This window comes from Balaenoptera borealis, assembly GCF_965194805.1.
Source record: "Balaenoptera borealis genome assembly, chromosome: 7".
Lineage (NCBI taxonomy): Eukaryota > Metazoa > Chordata > Mammalia > Artiodactyla > Balaenopteridae > Balaenoptera > Balaenoptera borealis.
Genome location: NC_138864.1, coordinates 92,389,000 through 92,415,174, shown reverse-complemented (window position 1 = coordinate 92,415,174; position 26,175 = coordinate 92,389,000). Strand labels below are relative to the sequence as shown.

Genomic DNA, 26,175 nt, shown 5'->3' with positions numbered 1-26,175 from the left:
AGTCATTGGAAGAGTCAATGGAAGAGTCATTGTAGTCATAACTACTGTGTCGTATAGTAGTTGTAAGCACAAACTTTGGTTCAGATCCTGGCTCTGATAGTTACTAATATTGTGATATTGAGCAAATCACATAAGCTCCCCAGGTTACAATGTCCTGCCTCATAGGATTATTATCAGAATAAGAAAATACACACAGAGTGCTTAGCCTAAATGGTGGTTGCTTGGATTGCCTTTAAAAGCTCCAGTGTTGTGTGATGTGTTATGGGTGCATGCTGAAAACCTCAGAGGACAAGAAAAGATAGGCCATGAGATTTTCTCTGCAGGCCACTTAAGTTCTTTGGAAATAGATTAAAACTCTAACCCCATACCTAGCGTATGGCCTTGACTCCTACTGGACAAAAAACGCAGCTCTGAACTCCTGGTAAATATTATAGCAAAGGGTTCACAGAGACCAAAGGATAATTATGTACTTTTCTTTACTGAATTTAGGGGTAGAATTCCTACCCCCCCACCCCCGCACTTGCTCCCCACACCAACACCAACACCAACACACACAGCACACACATATGCACACCAGTATTGTTGGTGCAAGGTCTTCAGATAACTTTGGTATCCAGAGTAAAGTTTGTATTAGTTACTGTATTTTGCATTGAGTAAGGGTGATAGAGTTTAGCTTTAAGAAGCTCTCAAGGTGTCACGTCTCGGAATCAGAGAGACTCCTATGCTGAGGTCTTGGCCCTCCAGGCTGGGAGAGAAGTGCAGTGAACTAGAAAAGGTGGCACTGACCTGGCCACAGTGACTGGCCCCGGTGAAGGCAGCCAAGGCTTCTATTCACGGTGCCCACTATGGACACGACACAGCAGTGACTGGTCCCTGACTGCCAGTTGAACTACATGAGCTCAGCAAGCAGGAATTCTAAGAGGCTTCCAGAAGTGCTCAAGAGCAGGCAGTTAGTTAGCTGGGGGGAAGGGGGTTAAGAGATCTATCTATAGGGGCAGGATTTCTGGGAACAGATGGAGCATACCAGACCAGGGCACACTCCAGCTTCTGGGGAGGAGGCCTGGAAATAGCTAGACAGTGTCTAGACTGGGTTTGCATGAGGCTTCAGTCCCAATAGGAGGTATGGTTCGACAAACGGAGCATGAGTCAGGCTGGGGATGGCAGACCAGAGCATGTTTCTGACCCCAGAGACCAGATCCAGGCAGGAAATAGGACCAGTATGGGTTGCTGTGACTCAAGTTATAGCTTGCTGTGCTCCAAGCCCTGATACCATGAACACGATTGAGGAGACGGGACGGTGACCCCAAGTTTCAGAACATTACTTTGCCTAAGCATTTTTTTTTTTTGGAAAGCATCTGAAGTGTTCGCTTTATAATTATTCTTTAAACTATATATGCATTCTTCTGTCTAAATGAAATATCTTGCAGTAATAAGAGAAAGCATTTGGAGTCATAACATGAGAAGAGAGTTATGGAGGCTGTTTATTGTGTTTATTGGTCCTCCCGTTACTGGACATGTGTGCTGGGAAGAACATCTTGTAATATTCTGATTCTGTTTCTCTCAACTTATTAGAGAGATCTTTCTTAAAAATTTATTATTAAAATTTTTTGGTAAATAACACAAAGTAGTCTAGAAAACCAGAGGATTCTGTGCTTAATTTCCTACCTGTTACCAAGACACTAGCCTTGAAAATATTTAAAGAAATAAGGTTCCTAAGTTTATACTCAAAATAAGCTAAGCTATACCATCTCTGTATCTGTTACAATATTTTTTCTCAGAATTTTAATATAAAATCACCTTCATGACAAAAGCAGTATATAGATAAATAAATTAAAAACACCAGACTGTCATTACGCAAACAATGTTAACTGTTCACCCCTTAGTGTATATCTTTCTGAATGTTTTTCTGTATGGACTTCGTTTACCCAAATGATACATATTTTTAATAGACTTTTTAAAAGAGCAGTTTTAGTGTACAGTAAAGTTGAGAGTAAAGTACAGAGACTTCCCTTCCACCCATTGCCTCCACACATACGGAGCTTCCCCCATTAGCAACATCACTCATTTACCAAGGGTGAACCTACATTGACACATCATCATCACCCAAAGTCCGTAGTTTACCGTAGGGTAGGGTTCACTCTTGGTTTTGTATATTCTGTGGGTTTGGACAGATGTATAGTGACATGTATCCGTCTTGATAATATCATACTGCCTTAGGAAAAATCTGTGCTCTGCCTGTTCATCCTTTCTCCTACTCCCAACCCCTGGCAACCACTGATGTTTTTTACTGTCTCCATAGTTTTGCCCTTTCTAGAATGTCACATAGTTGGCATCATATAGTATGTAGCCTTTTCAGATTGGCTTCTTTCACTTAGTGATATGCATCAAGGTTCCTCCATGTCTTTTCATGGCTTGGTAGCTCACTTCTTTTTAGCACTGAATGGTATTCCATTTTCTGGATGTACCACAGTTTATCTGTTCATGTACTGAAGGATATCTAGATTGCTTCATTATATATATATATATATTTTTTTTTAATTTCCTTTTTTCAGTTAATGACTTTTCCAATCATTAATTTTTTTTTAATCTCATCTAGAACTTAGTCAATATATAAATTTCAAAAAAAGAAAAATCCTTTTCAGCAAGTTTGTCCAAATCCAGGACCATTACATTGTATCTGGCTATCTATCTCTTAAGTGTTGTTTAATCTAGAGCAATCCTTTTTTTCACAAAACTTGACTTGAAGAGCCAAAGCCAAGCATCCTACAGAAAGTGCTGCCTTCTGGCTTTGTCTGGTTGCTTCCCCCTAACATTCAGCATGTTGCTCTGTCCCTCGTATTTTCTGTGAAGTAGAAGTTGAACCTGTAGGTGTAACAGATTCAGGTTCCACAGCCTTGTAAGAACACATTGCAGATGATGATGTGTTTCTTTGCGTTGCCCTGCGTTAGAGGGCTGACAACCCAGTCCCCCCACGGGCAGTTACATCTGTCGTCTTGCCAGTAGGAGGTAACCTGTGTGGCATCATATGAATGTTCATTTCCTCGTCAATAGTTTTCCTGCTGGTTTTAGCACTTAGCGACAATCATTGACTAAAATAAGAATTACACTAGGAATATGAAACTGTATTTTTTAAAACCTGTAATTCCTTTTACATTTGTTGGCTGGCATTTTCTGTAGAGACTTCTCAACGTAGTGGAGCTATGAGATTATCCTGAAATACAGAGTCCTTTAATTGCCAGTTTTCAAAGTAAGGAGTTGTTTAATATCTGCCTCAGAGGAGATGTGGGAAGAATGTAAGCACTTTTTTTAAATGCGATGGTCACTGCAGTATGATTTCTTGAGCACTTCCAATGTATCAGGCTCTATGATAAAAGCCTTATGTAATCTAATTCTTAGGACGGCACAATGAGGTTTTAGAGAGAGAAAACGGAAATCACAGGAGGTTAAACAACTTGATACAGTTACTTGTGTGGGAAGTAACAGAGATAGGATTCAAACCCAAATGGGTCTGAGTCCAAAATCCGTGCGTAATTCCGCTTAGACATTTTTGTTGCATTTTACTTAAAAGCCAAATTCTATTTGTAATAATATTTGGAATATTTCCCAGTTCATAAACACTAGCAATAGTTATCATGCTTAATAATTCTCATGAGGTCTCTTCTCCCCCCTTCCCCATTTTTAAAAATATTTTTTACAGTGTGAAGAAAACACAAATCTTCAGGATACTACCCGCTACCTCAAACTTCCTTTTTCCAAGGGCATTCTCCTTGGGAATAATAATCAAGCCATGAAGGCCACAAAGGAGTCTTTTTGGATAACATCTTTTCTCTGTTCCACAAAACTCACACAGAACGGTAATGTATAATACTGTTTTATTTGAAAGCCCTTGTATTTAAGTATTCATGTGAATTTTGATAGGATATTCAATAAACATCAATGTTATGTATAATAATAACTTTGCACTAGAAAAAATGTTGATCCTTCTGTTTGTGATTTCCAATAATATGAAAACAGTTGTGACCCAATGATCTCTTAAATGCATGTAGTTTAAGGGCTATAGAATTATCCCAGTATTGGAACCCAAGTACACAACTCTTCAAAATAAACCATCAAACCCAGCTGCTTTAAAAAAAAAAAAAAAAAAAAAAGACAAAGATTACCACCACCTTAATCTCTCTTGCTTTATAGCTCCATAGACAGTGCTAATTGCAGACTTTAGAGTGAAGGCCGTTTTTTGTTTAATTAGATGGATATTGCTTTTCTATTCTAGCATTACTTTTTATGTCAGTGATTGTTTAGCAAGTTATGATTAATAAAGCAAGTTCTTCTCCTTGGCAAACTGTTGTGAAAACATTGTCTATAATGAAGGAAGCAAATTAAACATTTTTGAGTTCTTCATGGTTGCCATGTAAGCCTTCTGGAAAGCATCCTGAATGCCATATTAATAAAATCAGATTCATTTTGTTGAAGAGAATCACTTCATAATAAGGCACAGCTCTTCCTTGACTTAGGATTGGGTTACATCCCGATAAACCCATGGTAACTTGAATAAGGTAAGTAGAATATGCATTTATTACACCTAACCTACAAAACATCATAGCTTAGCCTAGCCTACATTAAACATGCCCAGAACACTTACATTAGCTTACAACTGGGCAAAATTATCTAACACAAAGCCTATTTTATAATAGTGTTGGATATCTCATGTAATTTATTGGATACTGTATTGAAAGTGAAAAACAGAATGGTTGTATAGGTACAGAATGGTTGTAACTGGTGTTGCTTGTTTACCTTCGAGATCACATGGCTGTCTGGGAGCTGGGGCTCAATGCCCAGCATCACAAGAGGGTATTGTACCTGTGTTAGCATGTGGCTAACTCAGGAAAAGAACAAAACTCAAAATTCGAAGTATGGTTTCTAAATGATTTCATATCACTTTCGCACCCATGTAAAGTCAAAAAATCTTAAGTCAAACCATCCTAAGTCAGGGCCCTGTATTGTGAGTCAAAAAATGCTCCTGTGCTTAAACTTTTGTAAGTGTTGTTAGTTCTTTCTTCTGTGTCACATAGTAAGAAATATATTTCTTTTCTTAGAACATGGAATGAGAAAAGAAGCAAATTGCGGCATTGTTATAATAACCACTTTTAAGATACCACTCAATTTGTCATGCATTGCTACTGTATTTATATAGAAGTTGGCAAATGGCAAATGATTCTTTCATGTTTATCTTGGGTTTTGTTTCTCCCCTTCCAAAAGTATTTTTGAGAAATATTTTTAAAAATCAACTACATAATTCATTTTTAGTAAATCTGATTGAAAGTAGCTATTGCCAAATTATGTCATTATACCAGACTTTATCAGTATTCAGTGGTTAATGATTTTACTTAAATAAAACCTTCATTGACAGAACTCTATAATGACTATAAAGCATTTACCTTGGGCATTTTTTGTGGGAACAGTCTAACCCCATGGAGGTTATGAAGATAATAAAATCAACATGTTACTGACTCCCTTCAGTGGAATTTTTATTCATCCCACGTGGATTAGTTGTGTGTCTGTTATAGAGTTCACATTTAACTGATTGTCTCCATTAGACTATTTTCAGCTTGTATTAGTTATCTGTTGCTGCTGTAGTAATTACTGTAAACTTATTGGCTTAAAGCAACAATAATTTATTATCTTACAATTTTGGAGGTCAAAAGTCTGCAGTCAGTTTCATGGGGCCTAAATCAAGGTGTCGGCAGGGCCACATTCCCTCTAAAATCCCTTGGAGAGAATCCTTTTACTTACCTTTTCTAGCTTCTAGGAGCCACCTGCATTCCTTGGCTCCTGGCCCCTTTCTCCATCTTCAAAGCCAGCAGCACAGCATCTTCAAATCTCTCTGACCCTAACCATCTTCCATCTTTTAGGGACCCCTGTGATTAGAGTGGGCCCACCAAATCATCCAGGATAATACCCCTATTTAAAAGATCTTTAACTTAATCACACCTGTAAAATCTCTTTTGCCATGTAAGATAAACATATTCACAGGTTCCAGGGATTAGAATACGGACATCTTTGGGGACCATTATTCTGCCAATGACACAAATCTAACAATAGATTATCTGCCATCAAAATATTCGGCCCTGCATCCTTAATTTTTTCTAGTTCTAGGGTTTAGGATATTAGAATTGTGAACCTAAGACAGAGGGAACAAAATCCTGATAATTAGAAGCTACTACTTTGTAAAAGCAGAGAACATTTTCAGGTAAATAAACTATTCACGAAACCATTATGTTAAACATCTCACTATATGGAAGGCAATGCTTGACTCATTGTTGAAGACTAATAAGTGCTTAATTATCATTTTGACGTTGATTAATCTTGTCAGTGTAAGACAGCTCAAAATGAAGCAGGAAATGAATAGTGTGTCTCAGACATGGGAAGGAGGAAGGAAGTTAGTTGAGCTTTCTGAAATTTACATGCTAGACACATGTCTCTGTGTAGAAGTAATCCAGTTCCAAATTGGAATTAAATTGCTTTGTATTCATTTTACTTGACTTGGAAAGTTTACAGATCCCATTACCATTACAATTGGGCATTTAGTAAGTGATGTGGTCTCTAGGAACAGTTTCCTAGAGCAGATTTGCATTTCAGGGTTTCTAAAGTGTGTCTGCACACTCTCTCTGTGTTCCAATGTCATTCTTAGATAGCATACTGAGGCCAGAGCACTCAGCTAGACGTCTGTGATTGCCAAATCAAGTAGATATTTTAAGCTTCTTAAAAGTGGGGATCAGCAAAGGAATTACTTTACTTGTTTGTCAGCTTCCTTGGACTGTTAAACACAACTGTTTAAAAAGTTATGAGAAAATAAAAACAGTGCTTAAATTAAGTCTAACGTTTGTGCAGGAACTGACTGCCCCACGTCCCTTTCTCCCCCTCAGTGATGGGTGGTTTATTCAGTCTCTTCCTGAGATTGTGATTAAAAAAAACAAAAGTAAGGCTCATGCCATCTACCTATTTTATAGCTCTTGGTGGATTAGGCATACAGTCAGTATACACTTAAATGATAATTGAATCGAATGTATAAAATTCACATTTTTCAGTAGTAGGTCCTAGCTCCAAATTTGCAACTCATGTATCTTCAAATGGCTAAAATAGAGACCTAAGAGATGACAATTTTGACTTGATTCTGAGTTCTTGGCATGCATGAATTTTTTTTTTTAAGTATTTAAATTTTTTATTTTAATTCTGTAACAATGACATATTGCTAAGGAAAAAAAAATGTTTCCTCACACAACAGATCTTAAAATAGGCTTTTGCGGAAAATATCTTATAATATATAGAAATTAATAGGTAACAATAATGAGAGGGCTGGCATACATGATTAATTATGTCCAGACGGACGTACTACTTTCCTCTTGGCTCCATTGGGAGCAGTCTCGAAATTCCTCAGGCTTCTCACAGGAAAGATGCACAGCCCCATCCTGATCCGATTGTCTGGACCGCTGTCATCTGTTGCCCGGCTCTGCTGATGACAGTCCTATTCCTGGTCCCCCACTGCTGCTTCCGGTGATGCCACTTTGCAGCCAGTAGAGCTGCCTCCTTCCCCTGCACACCCCCCACCCCCCCACCCCCCCACGGTGGGCAGCGCCCTGCACGCCTCTGCAGCAGCCTCACTCTAAAGGGCAGGGAAAGAGAGGGAGGGGACGGAGTGAGCGCTGGACGGGACGTGGAGTGGGAAGTGAAGAGTGAATGGCTGGGGGAATTACAAAAGAGAGGGGCTGCCGGGGAAGGGAGGCATCCTGAAGTTAGATGCAGGAAGTCGGAGGGAGGGAGCAAACATAGGAGGAGAATCCTGGAGGGCCACGTCTACTGTAGCCGGTCTCGCCCTGTGGAATCACTCATCTAAATATGACCAATCATTTTTTAAAAGGTTTCAATCATACCTCCAGGGTGTCCGAGTTAGACATGAATATTTAACCTTTTCAGGATTTTGTGTTATGAAAATAGTCATAAATCTCTTTTTCAATGTCAGTATTGAAAAAAAATTCCCTCATTTTTCTAGTTCTAAATCCACCTCCTCCTCTTACCCCTATTTGTTATAGGCAAATATTCTCATTTAGTACCAAATTTCTTTTTTTGTTTGTGAAGTTTTTCTTTTGAATCTGACTTTGGTGGAGGTTGCTTCTATTTCCTCTTGAGATTCTTATGCTTTTTTCACATCTTTATTCACTACATCATATTTTCTTTCTCATCATAACTACTCTTCCTTGATCTCTTGGATTGTGTTTGTTTGGTTTGTTTCTTGTTTCCACGTCGGTCTTTCTGTCTCTCAGTAAGTCCCATTTGGGTTTTTCCTGAAACAAGTGGTTTGAAGTAGAAAACCCCTCCTGGCTTCTCTCTTGGCCATTCTAGTCTCTCAGCCCCACTGAGCACCAGGAGACCAGCCCTGCCAGGTTCCCCTGCCCGGGGTATATCCCGCTCGCACGTGCCTTGTCAGTTCTTACTGCTTTCATTGGCCTCCAGACACCACCGTCTCCCTGCTCCCTTTGGAGACCAGTGAAGCAGGACACCATGTTCAGGACCTTCTGCCCAGGAAGGATGAGGGAAGGATTTATTCCCTCACGAGGTGAAGAGGTTCCCTGAGGACCCTGCTAGACTCAGGGCCCACGTGTTGTCAGTTCAGGGAAAGGAGGAAATTGAAGAGCTGGACCAGAGTCTAGGATGGAAGATGATCATGGAGTCCAGGAACTGGCCCTCTCAGGTCCAAAGGCTCACTAGATGGTCTGACAATTGACTGGCTTTGTCATCACTGTGCAGGGACCCTCTGGTCTTGCCAGGTTTGGGCCACATTGTCAAGAAGACCTTCATTGCCAAGTGGAATTTGTTGCTAGGCAGAGTGCTATAAGCTGGGGGCACAAATATGAATAAAGTGGGTTCCCAGCCCTCAAGAATCTCCCACTTTAATGGGAGGAGGCAGAAAATCATTCAGCCAGTATTTACGAAGTGCCTGATGTGTGCCTGCCCTGTTCCAGATGCTGGCACTATGTTAGGGCCAAACTCGCACACTCTCCTCTGCTGGAATTTACAGTCTAGTGGGGGAAAGACAGACAGCTAGCCTGAGAACTGAAGGATAAGTAGGAGTTTGTAAGTCAAGGGCATTGGGAAGGGAGAAATAATTAGAATACACTGTAATAAATGCCATTTAGAGGCCTAGTGGGAGGGCCTGGGAGCCTGCAACTTGGGTGACCAAGAGGCAATGTGTGTAAGAATTCAGCGTTTACAGTAGAACACTTTCGTGTGAGAGGCTGTTCTCTATTAAGGCAACTAATTTTCCTTTTCTGTTTGGAAAGGTGATATGCTTGATCTTTTGAAGTGGAGAACCCACCCAGACAAGATCACAGGCTGTCTCTCTAAATTAAAAGAAATTGATGGCTCAGAGATAGTAAAGGTAAATGCTATTTTGTTATCCCTCTCTTAGAAATTCATGGGATAAAGAATATTTAGAGGCGAAGGACAGAGGATATTTTATTTATGCTTTTACTTCTTTATCCAACAGTTTCTGCAAGATACACTGGATACCCTGTTTGGAATTTTAGATGAAAATTCCCAAAAATATGGGTCTAAAGTGTTTGATTCTTTGGTGAGTTTAAATTCACTTTAATTATATCTTAATTTTGTCTCTTAATCTTGACTTTCCTAAGGCTATTTATAAATGTGCACATAATAGCATGAGCTTACTTGAAAAGAAACCTTCCCCCTCCCCTCTACCAAAAAAAAAATCTTGGTTTGTGTTCAGTTTTATAAAGCTCCATTTTTTTTTTTTTTTTAGGTTCACATAATAAATTTGCTGCAAGATAGCAAATTTCATCATTTTAAACCTGTAATGGACACTTACATTGAGAGTCATTTTGCTGGGGCACTTGCATACAGGTAAGGCCTTTTATCTTGTAATTGGTTTAGAAGTAGTTTCTTTTGAACTTTTTAAAGCAGAACCAACTATATAGGAAAATTTAAAAGGGAGTGTAGGAAGAAATGAAGCACAACCACTGAAGTGTCTCTTGAGACAGTTTCTTCCTTTCTCACACACCTTCTTTTAATGGCTGGAACTTATTTTGATTAAAAGGGGGAAAAAAAAGAACCTCCTGAATTCTATTCCTGAAACCTAAAATATAAGGTATTTTCTTCTTGTCTCTATTTCACTTGATATTCCTTAGTCTAAAATATCTGGTTATTTCACTTTGGCTGTCAAGAGCCCCATTTAATCACCACACTCCTTGATGATTCTAGATGTCATTAAGAAAGAAATATGATGGGAAAACAATCTTTGGCATCATACCATTTTAAAGTCATTTGTTCATTCATCTGTTAATATTTACTGAGTGCCTACTGCATACCAGGCACTATGCTTTGTGCTGATCATATGAAGACCTGGTCCCTGGCTGCAAGCAGTTCAGTCATTGGACTCTACCCTTTGTTACCAGCTGCCATTTTAACTGCTGGTCCTCTCCTGTCAGCTCAGATTATGCAAGCAAGGCTAAAAGTGAATGAATAATGACATGCTTTAGCTGGTTCCTGCCTCCACGTAGCCCAGGTGATAGTTGCCAGAAGGTGACAATGTCCCTCTTTCTGTCCTATCGTGACATCTTCTCGGTTTTGGGCCTTGCTTAAATACAGCCCTGAAATGTACCCCAAAGTTCTATCTCCCCATTACACTGCTGTCATTGGTATTCTGCCAAAGTTTTTACCTTATACTTTAAGCACCTATGGGTATGTACATGCACAATCATCTATTCCCAGAGGTGTGTTTAAAGAGCATGGAATCAGGGTTTTCCCCATCTATGTATTGTATAAAAGATAGTAGGTGATCAATTAAGTGTTTGATCCCGTTCCTTTGGGTATTCCCCACCATGGCCTGGTAAGATTTACGCCTCTGACGTTTAAATGAATGGAGTCATTTTTGCAAGACTTGACCCTCTGCCAACATGAGTTTTTCAGAGGGTGAAATGTAACAACAGGGATAGTTTTGAAATGTTGGCCCAACTTTGCCCCTTGGCCTAACAATTTGGGCTCTGGTGTGAGGTGGTCACCACCTCCGACTGAGACTGTCATTGGAAAGTAGAGAACGAGGATGTAATTTCTAAATTTCAGGTTGGCCAGGAAGGCAGCTAATAAGTCCTATAAGACAAATAAGGCCCGTGGAATCGTCTTGAGCTGTGGGTGGCCAGAAACTCACCGACAGATCATCTTCAAAATAGCACTCCCAGCATCATCTACCTATTGGCACATCCATGGATTCTCTCCCGACAGAAAAGAGGAGCATTTTTTTAAAATTGCTCTGTTTCCTAGAAACCAAGAACTGACCAGTGTTAACAGTCACACAACTGCAATCTTGAGAATTTGGGGGGATGGAGGTTAATTCAATTTTTGTTTCCTAAAACAATGCGACTTGGGTTTTCTGGAAGTTACTAAGGCATACTTTGACGGTAAGCCTCATTCTTCCCACAGGTCAGAGAATTGGCTTGATAACTCCATGGGGGTGTGCTTTGAATTGGGGAGGTATTACCTTCATCCCTCCCCACACCCCCTTTTGCCTCCAGCCAAATATTTCATCCAACTGTTTACGTAGTCGCTGGGGAGGAAATCCCAATTAGCAGTTGTCCGAGATTGACCATGACAGTCATATTCAGGCACTCCCTTGGCCAGAGTCCTTTTCTCAGATATTTGTGTTCACCCATTGGAAGCACTGCCAGAAACAGCAGGGCCGATGGAACATGTCCAGATTGAAAGGAATCTCACTGGGAGGAAGTGTTGTTTCTCTCTTCAGCTTCAAAAAAACGGGTAGTGATGTTGATATGCAGACTTTGTAAAATTATTATGTTATGGCAGTTTGACAGAAAAATGTGAGAACTGTTGGGAAATGAAGCCTCCTCATGATAAACATAAGCATTTGATTTGTTGGCATTTAATTGAGAATGAGAGCAATTCTACCTTCTGCACGTCTCCTTGTATTTTAGAGATCTCATCAAAGTGCTCAAGTGGTATGTGGACAGGATCACAGAAGCGGAGAGACAAGAGCACATCCAGGAGGTGTTGAAGGTAATGACACGCTGTCAATAACAGATCACAGTCTAACAGTGCTGTTGCGTGGTGATGCCTAAACGAATTGGTTTCCTCTACACAGACAGTAATTGGTGATGATGTATTACTGACATTCCAATTCAAGGATCTTAATCAGTTTATGGCTACTCCAGAGCTGATGAAATTTGAAAGGGACTTTGCCAGGCTTGCCCACTGGAACCTGCCTGGCATTGAATCCTTACTCCTCTGGGCTCTGAACACTTGAAGTCTAGGATTGGCAGGAGGAAGGGTTGGAAAGAAGAGAAGACTGCAGATGGGCAGTTAAGCTTAGGAGTTCCTGGCTCTTGCTTCCACCACCCTGACAGAGACCATCTGAGGACCATTTGTCTTAAGAGACGATAATAGGATGGCTTAGCAGGGATCACAGTGAGGAAACCTATGGTTTTACTGGGTCTCATGGTTTAACACTGCCCATATCTCTGGGCCCTACGTACTCAGTATATATGGAGATGTTGATACCTTACCTGCAAACATGTTTGTAAAGAATATAGATTCTTAAAAGGATTGTCCAGTAACAGCTCTGGCAGTCTTTTGATTTCTATAATTGAGTATACCCTATTTGACGTCAGTAGATAAAAGTCAACAGGTGTACATTTTAAAAAACAAGCATTTTACTCATTATAAATTTGTAATTTTGGGCCGCTTGAAGGTAAAATGCAAGTGGCAAGAGTACCTACCAGCAAAGCAAAATAATTTTTGAAAAACAGACCGCTGTCTCTTTGTTGATTAAATTTAAAAAATCATCTGAGGATCAGAAACATTTAATGTTCATACCTCTCAAGAATTACATAGAATTTAAAAATTATCTATACGTTTTCTCTAATTAGGCATCAGAGGAAAATGGCTCTATCCCTATGAGTAAATACTGTTCAAAAATCTCACGGGGCCTTAGTATTTAAGTCAATATTTTAAAAGTCTAATGTTGTGCTGTCATTGTCAAATAAATACCTTTGGTTTCCTTTGAAACTAATGTTTTAAAATTTTTGTTTTAAGGCCCAAGAATATATTTTTAAGTATATCGTTCAGTCTCGAAGGCTGTTTTCCCTTGCCACCGGCGGACAGAATGAGGAGGAATTTCGCTGCTGCATTCAGGAGCTCCTCATGTCAGTCCGTTTTTTTCTTTCACAAGAGAGCAAAGGGTCTGGAGCATTATCTCAATCACAGGTAATTTTTTTTTCATCTCTGCTGAATAGAGGAAAAATGAGTCCAATTTATTTATTTTTACGCAGCCGCATAAGTGAATATTTTCTCCATCAGCAATCTGTAGCTCCAGCTTATATTTGTAGCTTAACTGACTTTGAATAGACTTTTAAAAAGTCCCTCAGCTTCTGAACGCCAGCAGAGCAGAAGTTAGGTTGCCTTTCCTCGGACTGTTCTCGCTCTGCATGGAGATCCTGTTGGTTTGCACCAGCCTCCATTCCAGTTTCTAGAACACATACTGATAGAGACACCCTGTCACCAGTCAGCCAAGGGGAAGGAATTTCACTCTAGCCAATCTACTGCAGCTGTTTTCCCCAGGCCTTGTGCTGCTTTTTTTTTTTTAGTTCCCCAACCAGGGATGGAACCCGAGCCCCGGCAGTGAGAGCGCCGAGTCCTAACCACTGGACCACCAGAGAACTCCCTTGTGCTGCATTTTAATCTGTGGACTTGAGACTCATATTGGTCTCAGCTGAATTGCGTGTTGTTTTGTCTTATGTAACTTGACGCTAATCGTCCTGGGACTGATCTGCTGTGACCAGTGCTGAGCGGTTGCTGCCGAATTCTGTGACCAGGAGTAGCTCCCCACGTTTTGTTTGAGAACAGGATCTATACACTTTCCAAATAGCGTGGCCTTGAACCTGTGCCGAGAGATAATTCTGAATATCTTTCTCTACACTTTCTTAATCCTTCTTGTACACGTTTAATTCTAATAACTTGGTTTAAAAACTTGTCAGATGGAGAAGCAACCTCTTTACTACCATCCCCTGGAGACTTGAGACTTATAATCACTGAGAGTTGGGATATAAAATGGGAGATTAGGAGACAAAACTAGATCCCTAAGAGTATTGTTGTAATTTGGTGTCATTTGACATTTGGAAGGCGTTATATATAATGGCAAAACACTAGAAATGTACCAACCCCCCCAATAATAGAGCCATGTTTTTCTGACTGTTTGGGGGCTATTCTTGTTACTTTCTTCTTTGCAGAGGTGGACTCCTCTTCCATCTGGTTAAGGATACAGGCTCTTTTAATGTCATTTTGGCTTCTCGTCAATGGTACAGTCACTGCACGTTAGGAAACGTGCCAGAAACCTCAGTGTCAAGTTGCCCACTAACCAGACCCTACTTATCAGCCATTGATATTTGAAAAGGATACTCTAACAGGTTAACATATATTCCTTTAGATCAAAGTTCTCAGAAGTTCACTACTTTTACAAAAGCTATTGAAAAGTTGAGTTCTCATTTTGAGATTTTTCTGAAAAAAAACAAAACAAGCCTTTATCAGTTACAGGGATAAAACTTACCTAATCCATAACTGAAAAATATTCTCTTACTCTTAAGAGTAACTTTAAGTCATGGTTTCTTAATGAGATGCCTTTGTAGGGACTCAAGAGATTTTTCTCTTCTTTAAAGTTGGAGAAATATTCTTTTACCTTAGTTGTGTTTCCACCGAATCCTAGCAGTCACCCTGAGATGATTCTGGCTGCTGAGGTACAACCACAATATAGAGCGGCCTCCTTTTCTTTGTTTAACATACTGAACTCCAACTGCTCTTGATTCTCTAAGTTCTACCCCTCCATCAAATAGTAAAACAACTTTAGGGCTTCCCTGGTGGCGCAGTGGTTGAGAATCTGTCTGCTAATGCAGGGGACACGGGTTCGAGCCCTGGTCTGGGAAGATCCCACATGCCGCGGAGCAACTAGGCCCGTGAACCACAACTACTGAGCCTGCACATCTGGAGCCTGTGCTCCGCAACAAGAGAGGCTGCAATAGTGAAGAGGCCCGCGCACCGCGATGAAGAGTGGCCCCCGCTTGCCGCAACTAGAGAAAACCCTCGCACAGAAACGAAGACCCAACACCACCAAAAATAAAAATATAAAAAAACAACTTTAGCACCTTCAAAGAATCATATTTGATTCTTCTTTTTTGGCCCTTAGCTTTTTGTCAAGAGATGATATATAAAATGTGTAATAGTTTCTAAATATCTTCGTAAACTCTACTGAAGTCATTCTCTATTATTTTATGCAGTATCCTATACTTGTAAATTTTGAAATGATAATTTTATTTAGTTTGATGCTAAGAGAAAATTTATACAGAATAATGAAGTGGTTAGTTTTCTTCATTAAGCAATGAGGACTTTGTTCCTTTATGTTTTGGGAGAATGCTAAACACCTCTTCCCATTCCAAGCCCCCCTTTGACCCCACACCTTCTTAGCTCTCTCTTCCAAGAAGGAAGGTGTCACTAATCTGATTGATCCAATAGTTAGGTTTCTGTTGCTGCATAACAAATGACCATCATGGCTTTAGATAACACCCATTTATTAGCTCAAGTTCTGTGGGTTGGAAGGCTTGGTCAGGTCTTGGTCCTACAGCCAAAATCAAGATGTTGGCTTTGGTGGCTTATCTGGAGGCTCTGGGGAGGAATTCACTTTCTAGATCTTTCAGGCTTTTGACAGGCATCAGTTTCCTTGTGAGTGAGATTCCCATTTCCATGCTGGCTGTCAGCCAGGGGTGGGAGGAGGAGCTGGGTGCTCTCAGCTCCTAGAGGCCACTTGCATTCCTTGGTGTGTGGCTCCTCCATCCTCGAAGCCAGGCACAGTTTGTCAAATCCTTCTCATGCTTCAAATCTCTGAGTTCCCCCACCACGAGCCAGAGAAAACTTCTGCATGGGCACAGCATCAGGGGACAAAGTTCATGGAGATCATCTTAGAACTCTGCCTAGAGCCAAGCTTATCCACTGGTCCTTAAAGATTCTTAAAGGTTCTTGCCTGAAAGACAAAAACCCAGTTTCCTTGCTCCATTTTGCATTTTTTCCATGTGGGCTACAATTCAGAGCAAATTCCATCTCCTGGAGGTAGAATAGCCATCCCAGCAATCCTTCAGGTTGGATCAATGGATGGCTGCTCTATAGATCTGGCCATCCTGGTATTAGGAGGTTCATTTAGTACTCCTGGCCTAAGCCCAGCCTGTTAATGACTCTGTCCTTAGGAGCCCTGTCCTGGGCAGGACTGAAGGCTAAGTCAGCTATATACAGTGGATCTTAGTTTCCCATTCCAAGGACAGGTCTCTACCTTGGAAACCCCAAGAAAAGAGGAATGGTGGAAGGATTTGAGGCCCAAGACCCTGCCCCAAGTTCCTATTAATTATCTTTCTATATTTGCCTTGGCTACCAAGAAGGTCAAAACAAAATCATGTTTTTATTTTTATTTTCAGTAAAAATCTTTAGCTTAGATACCTATTCAACTGTCTTTCTGCCCTCGTCACAACGTCCTTGTTCCTTTATCCTTTTTAATAATTGTATCTTACACTGCAAGCACATTCAAATACCTTTTTGAAATAAAAAGGTATAAATAAAGAATTGATGGATAAATTAAGGGATTCCTGAGGAAAGTCAACTTAGGTGACTTTAGTGATCAGAAAGCTGGGCTCATTTTATTTTAATTTTTTAAAATTTCATCTGTATGACTCAGCTCTTTGCAGAGTGAAATGAAGGCTATATAAATATAGTGTTTACCAGGGAATATCGGGTTATTAGTTTTAAGTACGTTCAAGAAAATCTATAATTTTTAAGAGTCAAGGGGAAAACATAGCTGTTGACCCCAGCACCTTAAGCATTCCGATGGTTCTGGCATCAAAAAGAGGTCTTGGCTCTTCTACAATTTCTGCTGCTGCTGTACAGGTAAATACCAAACTCCATGAATTTGAATTTGATTCTGTGTTTGAATCATCAACGCTTGTAGACTTGACCTACCTTCCCCTGGTGTCAGATCTCATTGGTAAACCCACCAGCCCTTGAATCTCATATTAGAAACTGCGCCTCTTCCTTCACCAGGTGTTTGAGGCTGATCGACTTTTCCTTCCACTGCCCTCCTTTTGTAGAATTTTAAAAGGCTGAGTTTGTTTCGATGTACAATCCTAGCCCAGTTTTTATTTATTTTTTTAAATTTTTATTTTTATTTTTCAGAGACTTAATCATTGCGTTATTTGACTATTCTGAATTCCTGGTACATCACAAATGCAATGAATTTGTTTAAAAATTGATTATTCAATATTTTTAAAATATTTATGATATAAAGTGGGGTTAAGTATATTTTATTATGTTTTCTTTATTTATCTTTTTAACATCTTTATTGGAGTATAATTGCTTTACATTGTTGTGTGAGTTGCTGCTGTATAACAAAGTAAATCAGCTATATGTATACATATATCCCCATATCCCCTCCCTCTTGCATCTCCCTCCCACCCTCCCTATCCCACCCCTCTAGGTGGGCACAAAGCACCGAGCTGATCTCCTTGTGCTATGCGGCTGCTTCCCACTAGCTATCTATTTTACATTTGGTAGTGTATATATGTCCATGCCACTCTCTCACTTCGTCCCAGCTTACCCTTCCCTCTCGCCGTGTCCTCAAGTCCATTCTCTACGTCTGCGTCTTTATTCCTGTCCTGCCCCTAGGTTCTTCAGAACCATTTTTTTTTCTTTTAGATTCCATATATATGTGTTAGCATACGGTATTAGTTTTTCTCTTCCTGACTTACTTCACTCTGTGGCAGACCCTAGGTCCATCCACCTCACTACAAATAACTCAATTTCGTTTCTTTTTATGGCTGAGTAACATTCCATTGTATATATATGCCACATCTTCTTTATCCATTCATCTGTCGATGGACACCTAGGTTGCTTCCATGTCCTGGCTATTGTAAATAGTGCTGCAATGAACATTGGGGTACATGACTCTTTTTGAATTATAGTTTTCTCAGGGCATATGCCCAGTAGTGGGATTGCTGGGTCGTATGGTAGTTCTATTTTTAGTTTTTTAAGGAACCTCCATACTGTTCTCCATAGTGGCTGTATCAATTTACATTCCCACCAACAGAGCAAGAGGGTTCCCTTTTCTCCACACCCTCTCCAGCATTTATTGTTTGTAGATTTTTTGATGATGGCCATTCTGACTGGTGTGAGGTGAAACCTCATTTTAGTTTTGATTTGCATTTCTCTAATGATTACTGATGTTGAGCATCCTTTCACGTGTTTGTTGGCAATCTGTATACCTTCTTTGGAACAATGTCTGTTTAGGTCTTCTGCCCATTTTTGGATTGGGTTGTTTGATTTTTGATATTGAGCTGCATGAGCTGCTTGTATATTTTGGGGATTGATCCTTTGTCAGCTGCTTCGTTTGCAAATATTTTCTCCCATTCTGAGGGTGCTTTTTTCGTCTTGTTTATGATTTCCATTGCTGTGCAAAAGCTTTTAAGTTTCATTAGGTCCCATTTGTTTATTTTTGGTTTTATTTCCATTTCTCTAGGAGGTGGGTCAAAAAGGATCTTGCTGCGATTTATGTCATAGAGTGTTCTGCCTATATTTTCCTCTAAGAATTTTATATATAGTGTCTGACCTTACATTTAGGTCTTTAATCCATTTTGAGTTTATTATTGTGTATGGTATTAGGGAGTGTTCTAATTTCATTCTTTTACATGTAGCTGTCCAGTTTTCCCAGCACCACTTATTGAAGAGGCTGTCTTTTCTCCATTGTATATTCTTGCTTCCTTTATCAAAGATAAGGTGACTATATGTGCGTGGTTTATCTCTGGTCTTTCTATCCTGTTCCATTGATCTATTTTGCTGTTTTTGTGCCAGTACTATATGTCTTGATTACTGTAGCTTTGTAGTGTAGTCTGAAGTCAGGGAGTCTGATTCCTCCAGCTCCGTTTTTCTTTCTCAAGATCGCTTTGGCTCTTCGGGGTCTTTTGTGTTTCCATACAAATTGTGAAATTTCTTGTTTTAGTTCTGTGAAAAATGCCAGTGGTAGTTTGATAGGGATTGCATTGAATCTGTAGATTGCTTTGGGTAGTATAGTTATTTTCACAGTGTTGATTCTTCCAATCCAAGAACATGGTATATCTCTCCATCTGTTTGTATCATCTTTAATTTCTTTCATCAGTGTCTTATAGTTTTCTGCATACAGGTCTTTTGTCTCCTTAGGTAGGTTTGTTCTTAGGTATTTTATTCTTTTTGTTGCAGTGGTAAATGGGTGTGTTTCCTTAATTTCTCTTTCAGATTTTCATCATTACTGTATAGGAGTGCAGGAGATTACTGTGCATTAATTTTGTATCCTGCTACTTTACCAAATTCATTGATTAGCTCTAGTAGTTTTCTGGTAGCATCTGTAGGATTCTCTATGTATAGTATCATGTCATCTGCAAACAGTGACAGTTTTACGTCTTCTTTTCTGATTTGGATTCCTTTTATTTCTTGTTCTTCTCTGATTGCTGTCATTAAAACTTCCAAAACTATGTTGAATAATAGTGGTGAGAGTGGGCAACCTTGTCTTGTTCCTGATCTTAGTGGAAATGGTTTCAGTTTTTCACCATTGAGAATGATGTTGGCTGTGGGTTTGTCATATATGGCCTTTATTTTGTTCAGATAAGTTCCTTCTTTGCCTACTCTCTGGAGAGTTTTTATCATACATGGGTATTGAATTTTGTCAAAAGCTTTTTCTGCATCTATTGAGATGATCATATGGTTTTTATCCTTCAATTTAAGATGGTGTATCACATTGATTGATTTGTGTATATTGAAGAATCCTTGCATTCCTGGGATAAACCCCACTTGATCATGGTGTGTGATCCTTTTAATGTGCTGCTGGATTCTGTTTTCTAGTATTTTGTGGAGGATTTTTGCATCTCTGTTCATCAATGATATTGGCCTGTAGTTTTCTTTTTTTGTGACATCTTTACCTGGTTTTGGTATCAGGGTGATGGTGGCCTCATGGAATGAGTTTGGGAGTATTCCTCCCTCTGCTATATTTTGGAAGAGTTTGAGAAGGATAGGTGTTAGCTCTTCTCTAAATGTTTGTTAGAATTCGCCTGTGAATCCATCAGGTCTGGGGCTTTTGTTTGTTGGAAGATTTTTATTCACAGTTTCAATTTCAGTGCTTGTGATTGGTCTGTTTATATTTTCTATTTCTTCCTGGTCCAGTCTCAGAAAGTTGTGCTTTTCTAAGAATCTGTCCATTTCTTCCAGGTTGTCCATTTTATTGGCATATAGTTGCTTATAGTAATCTTTCATGATCCTTTGTATTTCTGCAGTGTCAGTTGTTACTCCTCCTTTTTCATTTCTAATTCTGTTGATTTGAGTCTTCTCCCTTTTTTCTTCATGAGTCTGACTAATGGTTTAGCAGTTTTGTTTATCTTCTCAAAGAACCAGCTTTAATTTTATTGATCTTTGCTATCGTTTCCTTCATTTCTTTTCCATTTATTTCTGATCTCATCTTTATGATGTCTTTCCTTCTGTTAACTTTGGGTTTTTTTGTTCTTCTTTCTCTAATTGCTTTAGATGTAAGGTTAGGTTGTTTATTTGAGATGTTTATTGAGGTAGGATTGTATTACTATAAACTTCCCTCTTAGAACTGCTTTTGCTGCATCCCACATGTTTTGGGCTGTCGTGTTTTCATTGTCATTTGTTTCTAGGTATTTTTAAGTTTCCTCTTCGATTTCTTCAGTGATCTCTTGGTTATTTAGTAGTGTATTGTTTAGCCTGCATGTGTTTGTATCCTTTACAGTTTTTTTTCCTGTAATTGACATCTAGTCTCATAGCATTGTGATCAGAAAAGATACTTGATATGATTTCAATTTTCTTAAATTTACCAAGGCTTGATTTGTGACCCAAGACATGATCTATCCTGGAGAATGTTCCATGAGCACTTGAGAAGAAAGTGTATTCTGTTGTTTTTGGATGGAATGTCCTATATATATCAATTAAGTCCATCTTGTTTAATGTATCATTTAAAGCTTGTGTTTCCTTATTTATTTTCATTTTGGTTAATCTGTCCATTGTTGGAAGTGGGGTGTTAAAGTCCTGTACTATTATTGTGTTACTTTCGATTTCCCCTTTTATGACTGTTAGCATTTGCCTTATGTATTGAAGTGCTCCTATGTTGGGTACATAAATATTTACAATTGTTATATCTTTTTCTTGGATTGATTCTATTTTAAAGTCTATTTTGTCTGATATGAGAATTGCTACTCCAGCTTTCTTTTGATTTCCATTTGCATGGAGTATCTTTTTCCATCCCCTCACTTTCAGTCTGTATGTGTCCCTAGGACTGAAGTGGGTCTCTTGTAGATAACATAGGTCCGGGTCTTGTTTTTGTATCCATTCAGGCAATAGATGTCTTTTGGTTGGAGCATTTAATCCATTTACATTTAATGTAATTGTCGATATGTATGTTCCTATTACCATTTTTGTAATTGTTTTGGGTTTGTTATTATAGGTCTTTTCCTTCTCTTGTGTTTCCTGCCTAGAGAAGTTCCTTTAACATTTGTTGTAAAGCTGGTTTGGTGGTGCTGAATTCTCTTAGCTTTCGCTTGTCTGTAAAGATTTTAATTTCTCTGTCAAATCTGAATGAGATCCTTGCTGGGTAGAGTAATCTTGGTTGTAGGTTTTTCCCTTTCATCACTTTAAATATTCCCTGCCACTCCCTTCTGGCGTGCAGAGTTTCTGCTGAAAGATCAGCTGTTAACCTTATGGGGATTCCCTTGTATGTTATTTGTTGCTTTTCCCTTGCTGCTTTTAATATTTTTTCTTTGTATTTAATTTTTGATAGTTTGATTAATATGTGTCTTGGCGTGTTTCTCTTTGGATTTATCCTTTATGGGACTCTCTGCACTTCCTGGACTTGATTGACTATTTCCTTTCCCATATTAGGGAAGTTTTCAACTATAATCTCTTCAAATATTTTCTCAGTCCCTTTCTTTTTCTCTTCTTCTTTTGGGACCCCTATAATTCGAATGTTGGTGCGTTTAATGTTGTCCCAGAGGTCTCTGAGACTGTCCTCAATTCTTTTCATCTTTTTTCTTTATTTTATGCTCTGTGGTAGTTATTCCCACTATTTAATCTTCCAGGTCACTTATCCGTTCTTATGCCTCTGTTTTTCTGCTATTGATTCCTTCTAGAGAATTTTTAATTTCATTTCTTTTGTTGTTTATCATTGTTTGTTTGCTGTTAAGTTTTTCTAGGTCCTTGTTAAACGTTTCTTGTATTGTCTCTTCTATTTCTGAGATTCTGGATCATATTTACTATCATTATTCTGAATTCTTTTTCAGGTAGACTGCCTATTCCCTCTTCATTTGTTTGGTCTCATGGGTTTTTACCTTGCTCCTTCATCTGCTGCATATTTCTCTGTCTTCTTATTTTGCTTAACTTACTGTGTTTGGGGTCTCCTTTTCACAGGCTGCAGGTTCATAGTTCCCGTTGTTTTTGGTGTCTGCCCTCAGTGGGTAAGGTTGGTTCAGTGGGTTGTGTAGGCTTTCTGGTGGAAGGGACTGGTGCCTGTGTTCTGGTGGATGAGGCTGGGTCTTGTCTTTCTGGTGGGCAAGACCGCGTTCGATGATGTGTTTTGGGGTGTCTGTGAACTTATTATGATTTTAGGCAGCCTCTCTGCTAATGGGTGGGGTTGTGTTCCTGTCTTGCTAGTTGTTTGGCATGGGCTGTCCAGCACTGGAGCTTGCTGGTCGTTGAGTGGAGCTGGGTCTTAGCGTTGAGACAGACATCTCTGGGAGACCTTTTGACGATTGATATTATGTGGGGCTGGGAGATCTCTGGTGGTCCAGTGTCCTGAACTCAGCTCTTCCACCTCAGAGGCTCAGGCCTGACACCCAGCTGGAGCACCAAGACCCTGTCAGCCACACAGCCAGGTACATGGGGAGTTTCTTGCCTTTTGGGAAGTCTGAGATCTTCTGCCAGCATTCAGTAGGTGTTCTTTAGGAGTTATTCCACATGTAAAAGTATTTTTCATGTGTTTGTGGGGAGGAAAGTGGTCTCCTTGTCTTACTCCTCCGCCATCTGGAAGGTCCTCTCCTAGCCCAGTTTTTAAAGTATGCCCCTCAGGGTTTGATGTTAGCATCTTTTTTTTTCCCCTTAAAATATAATTATCAGGTTTCTTTATTTATATAAAGAATACACACAGTTCTGGGTTTTCTGTATATCTTGAAGAAACCTAAGGGGTTGTTCTAATTATCTTGTTGTTTTACAGGTGATGAAACTGAAACCTATGGTGTTAAAAAGATTTGTCCAAGGTCACAGAGTTTATTAGAAGCCAAACTAGTCCTACATATAATATAGGTCTTCTGATGCCTTCTGATGTCCTGTGTTTTTTTCTTTAATCATAAATTGAGTGCTTTAGAGAATTAATGTGTTTGGCTTCTTAAAAGTAAATGAGGGCTTCCCTGGTGGCGCAGTGGTTGAGAGTCTGCCTGCTAATGCAGGGGACACGGGTTCGAGCCCTGGTCTGGGAGGATCCCACATGCCGCGGAGCAGCTGGGCCCATGAGCCACAATTACTGAGCCTGCGTGTCTGGAGCCTGTGCTCCGCAACAAGAGAGGCCGTGATAGTGAGAGGCCCGCGCACAGCGATGAAGAGTGGCTCCCACTTGCCACAACTAGAGAAAGCCCTCGCACAGAAACGAAGACCCAACATAGCCATAAATTAAAAATAAATAAATAAATAAAAATTAAAAAAAAAAAAGTAAATGAGATTTAAATGAGCACTTCAGAAAGCTTCTCCAAAAAGAATGAAACATAAATAATTACAATCCAGGTCTTAGTTGAGCATTCTTTCCATTTGATCATGCTGCATTCTGCTGATTCTCTGGGCATTTTGTCCATCATCTTGCTAATGTCAGTAGTTTTACAGAATTTCCTAGTTTTTACTATGTTGTACCTTTGCATATTTTGAAAAATTGCTCTATTTTGGTACACTTTTTTTTTTTTTCTAAATTTTGCCTTTTAACCTTTTTAGTCTTTTTAGTTTCGGTACCAGAAACATTTTATGTTCATTTTTCTACCATTCAAAAATATTTCTCACGATCTTAAACTCACTAACATTTTATAGCTATTTCTCAGGGCATATCTGGGAATTGATTTAAATTTCATCTCTTTAAGGCTGTGTTTCTGAGCTCCTTCCCAGCTGTGTACTCGGAGCTGTTGAAGCTCTTTGATGTCCGGGAAGTGGCCAACTTGGTACAGGACACCCTGGGCAGTCTGCCGACCATCATGCATGTGGATGACGCCCTGCAAGCTGTTAAACTTCAGTGCATCGGAAAAACCGTGGAAAGCCAGCTGTATACCAACCCAGGTAAGGTGCTGGGTCTCTTGGTTAAAACAGTGTCTCTAGAAAGCCATTATTTACATTTTGTCATTATAGGTCAGCAGAAGCAATTAAAAAAGGAAACTAAAAACTACTTTCTCAAAAGCATTGTTTATTTGGATGGCAGAATAAGTTTATTAAATAGTCAGATACAAAAGTATGGCTCTTCAAACTTTATTTCTAGAAAGAATGAAAGCTCTAATGATTAAATTATTAATTCTAATCATAATAAGTTGTAGTGTAGGGCATGCTTTTTTCCTTGCTATAGATTTTTTTTTTTAACATTCAACAAAATTTAACATTTTTCTTTCAGAGATGCTTACAGGGACCTGCTATGATCTTTGTTTATTTGTCTCTTTTGTCCTTAAAAGTTTTCCATCAATTTGTATTCTGAAACTGGGTGAAAGTTTCAGTGTATTGTCATTTTTTATTTTATCCTAATCGCAAGTGACTAATTACTAAATTGATTTTTGTCATAATATCTATTATTAAATCCCATTGCCTCTTGTTTTCTTCTGGTTTTTTTCTGAAAAAAATAATAAAATACCAGTCTCATTTTAAAGTTTAAGAAGTTTCTGTCATTATCACTGAATCAAAAACTTTTAGAAATTCTTCTGATAATTATGTTTTCACATGAATGCAGATATGTGTGTATAGTACAGTATTTTTGAAATGGTGTTTAAAATATATTTAAGAAAACTTTTTTTACATTATTTTTTTGTAAAACATTTTAAACATACAAACAAGAATAGAGCATAATATGAGTAAATCATTAACAAATCTCAGCAATATCAGATATTTGCTCTAGGTCTTTTAAGAGATTTGTCATTATAGAAATAGTCAGGCCCTCTGGTATATATTCGCTTCCTTCATAGAAGTTTACACTATCAGAGATTCCATTTCTATTTTCTATGCCTTTATTCTGTAGCTATAAAAACATATTTTTTTAACTTCTTGAAAATTTTTTCATCTTTTAGTCTTTATATGATGGCATTATGTTGAATGTCATTAAGTAGAGTGCTTCTTTTTGACTAATATTACACTTTTATATTTATCCATGCTACTAGATATAGCTGTAGTTCTTTTTTACTTTTGTATAGTATTCCACTGAGTCTATATATATATATATATATATATGTGTGTGTGTGTGTGTGTGTGTGTGTGTGTGTGTGTGTGTGTGTATAATGGTTAATTTATTTTTTCTCCTATTGATAGACTGTTAGTATGTTTCTGATTTTTTTTTCTGAAATAAACAATGCTTCAATCAACATGAAAGAAAGTTCAACCTTCTGATTTTTTCCACATAAAAACACATCCTGGAAAAAAGATGTTTCTCATGGTAGTTTTCAAACTCTATCCCTGAGAGCCCTAGAGGTTCTGCTTCAGTGGTTAGGGCTTCCTCCAGGGTTAAGAAAAGGTGGTGTGAAGTGGAAGGGGTGAAGGTCCAGACCAGGCATCCCAATTTGACTAGACTTTCAATTTTTTTTTACCAAACTGAGAAGAGTTCATTCCCCTCTCAGAAGAATAGATGATTTTTACCATATTTCTCTCTCACTGGCCAGATAATTCTTTGTTAGGTTAAAATCTGATACCAAAAGAGCAACACAGGTAATGAAAACTGTTTTCAAATATAAGGAAATTATTTGGGGGGATTGTGTTCATTATTTGCCCCTGGGAGATGTGTTCTGTCTGTGGGCTCAGTTTCTTATT

At 38.9% G+C, this 26,175-nt stretch overlaps 1 protein-coding gene across 4 annotated transcripts in view; it reads left to right on the top strand.

The window, feature by feature from the left end:
* Positions 1-26,175, top strand: part of DOCK4 (dedicator of cytokinesis 4) — a 486,764-nt gene that overhangs the window by 330,336 nt on the left and 130,253 nt on the right. For all 4 annotated transcript variants that reach the window (XR_014246916.1, XM_082399962.1, XM_082399963.1 and 1 more), the window contains 7 exons: positions 3,698-3,854; positions 9,336-9,433; positions 9,542-9,625; positions 9,815-9,915; positions 12,000-12,081; positions 13,117-13,287; positions 24,261-24,453. Coding sequence is in view for 3 of the 4 variants with exons in the window: in XM_082399962.1 (XP_082256088.1) it covers positions 3,698-3,854; positions 9,336-9,433; positions 9,542-9,625; positions 9,815-9,915; positions 12,000-12,081; positions 13,117-13,287; positions 24,261-24,453 (886 nt within the window). In the remaining variant the exon portion in view is untranslated. The remainder of the gene's footprint in view (positions 1-3,697; positions 3,855-9,335; positions 9,434-9,541; positions 9,626-9,814; positions 9,916-11,999; positions 12,082-13,116; positions 13,288-24,260; positions 24,454-26,175) is intronic.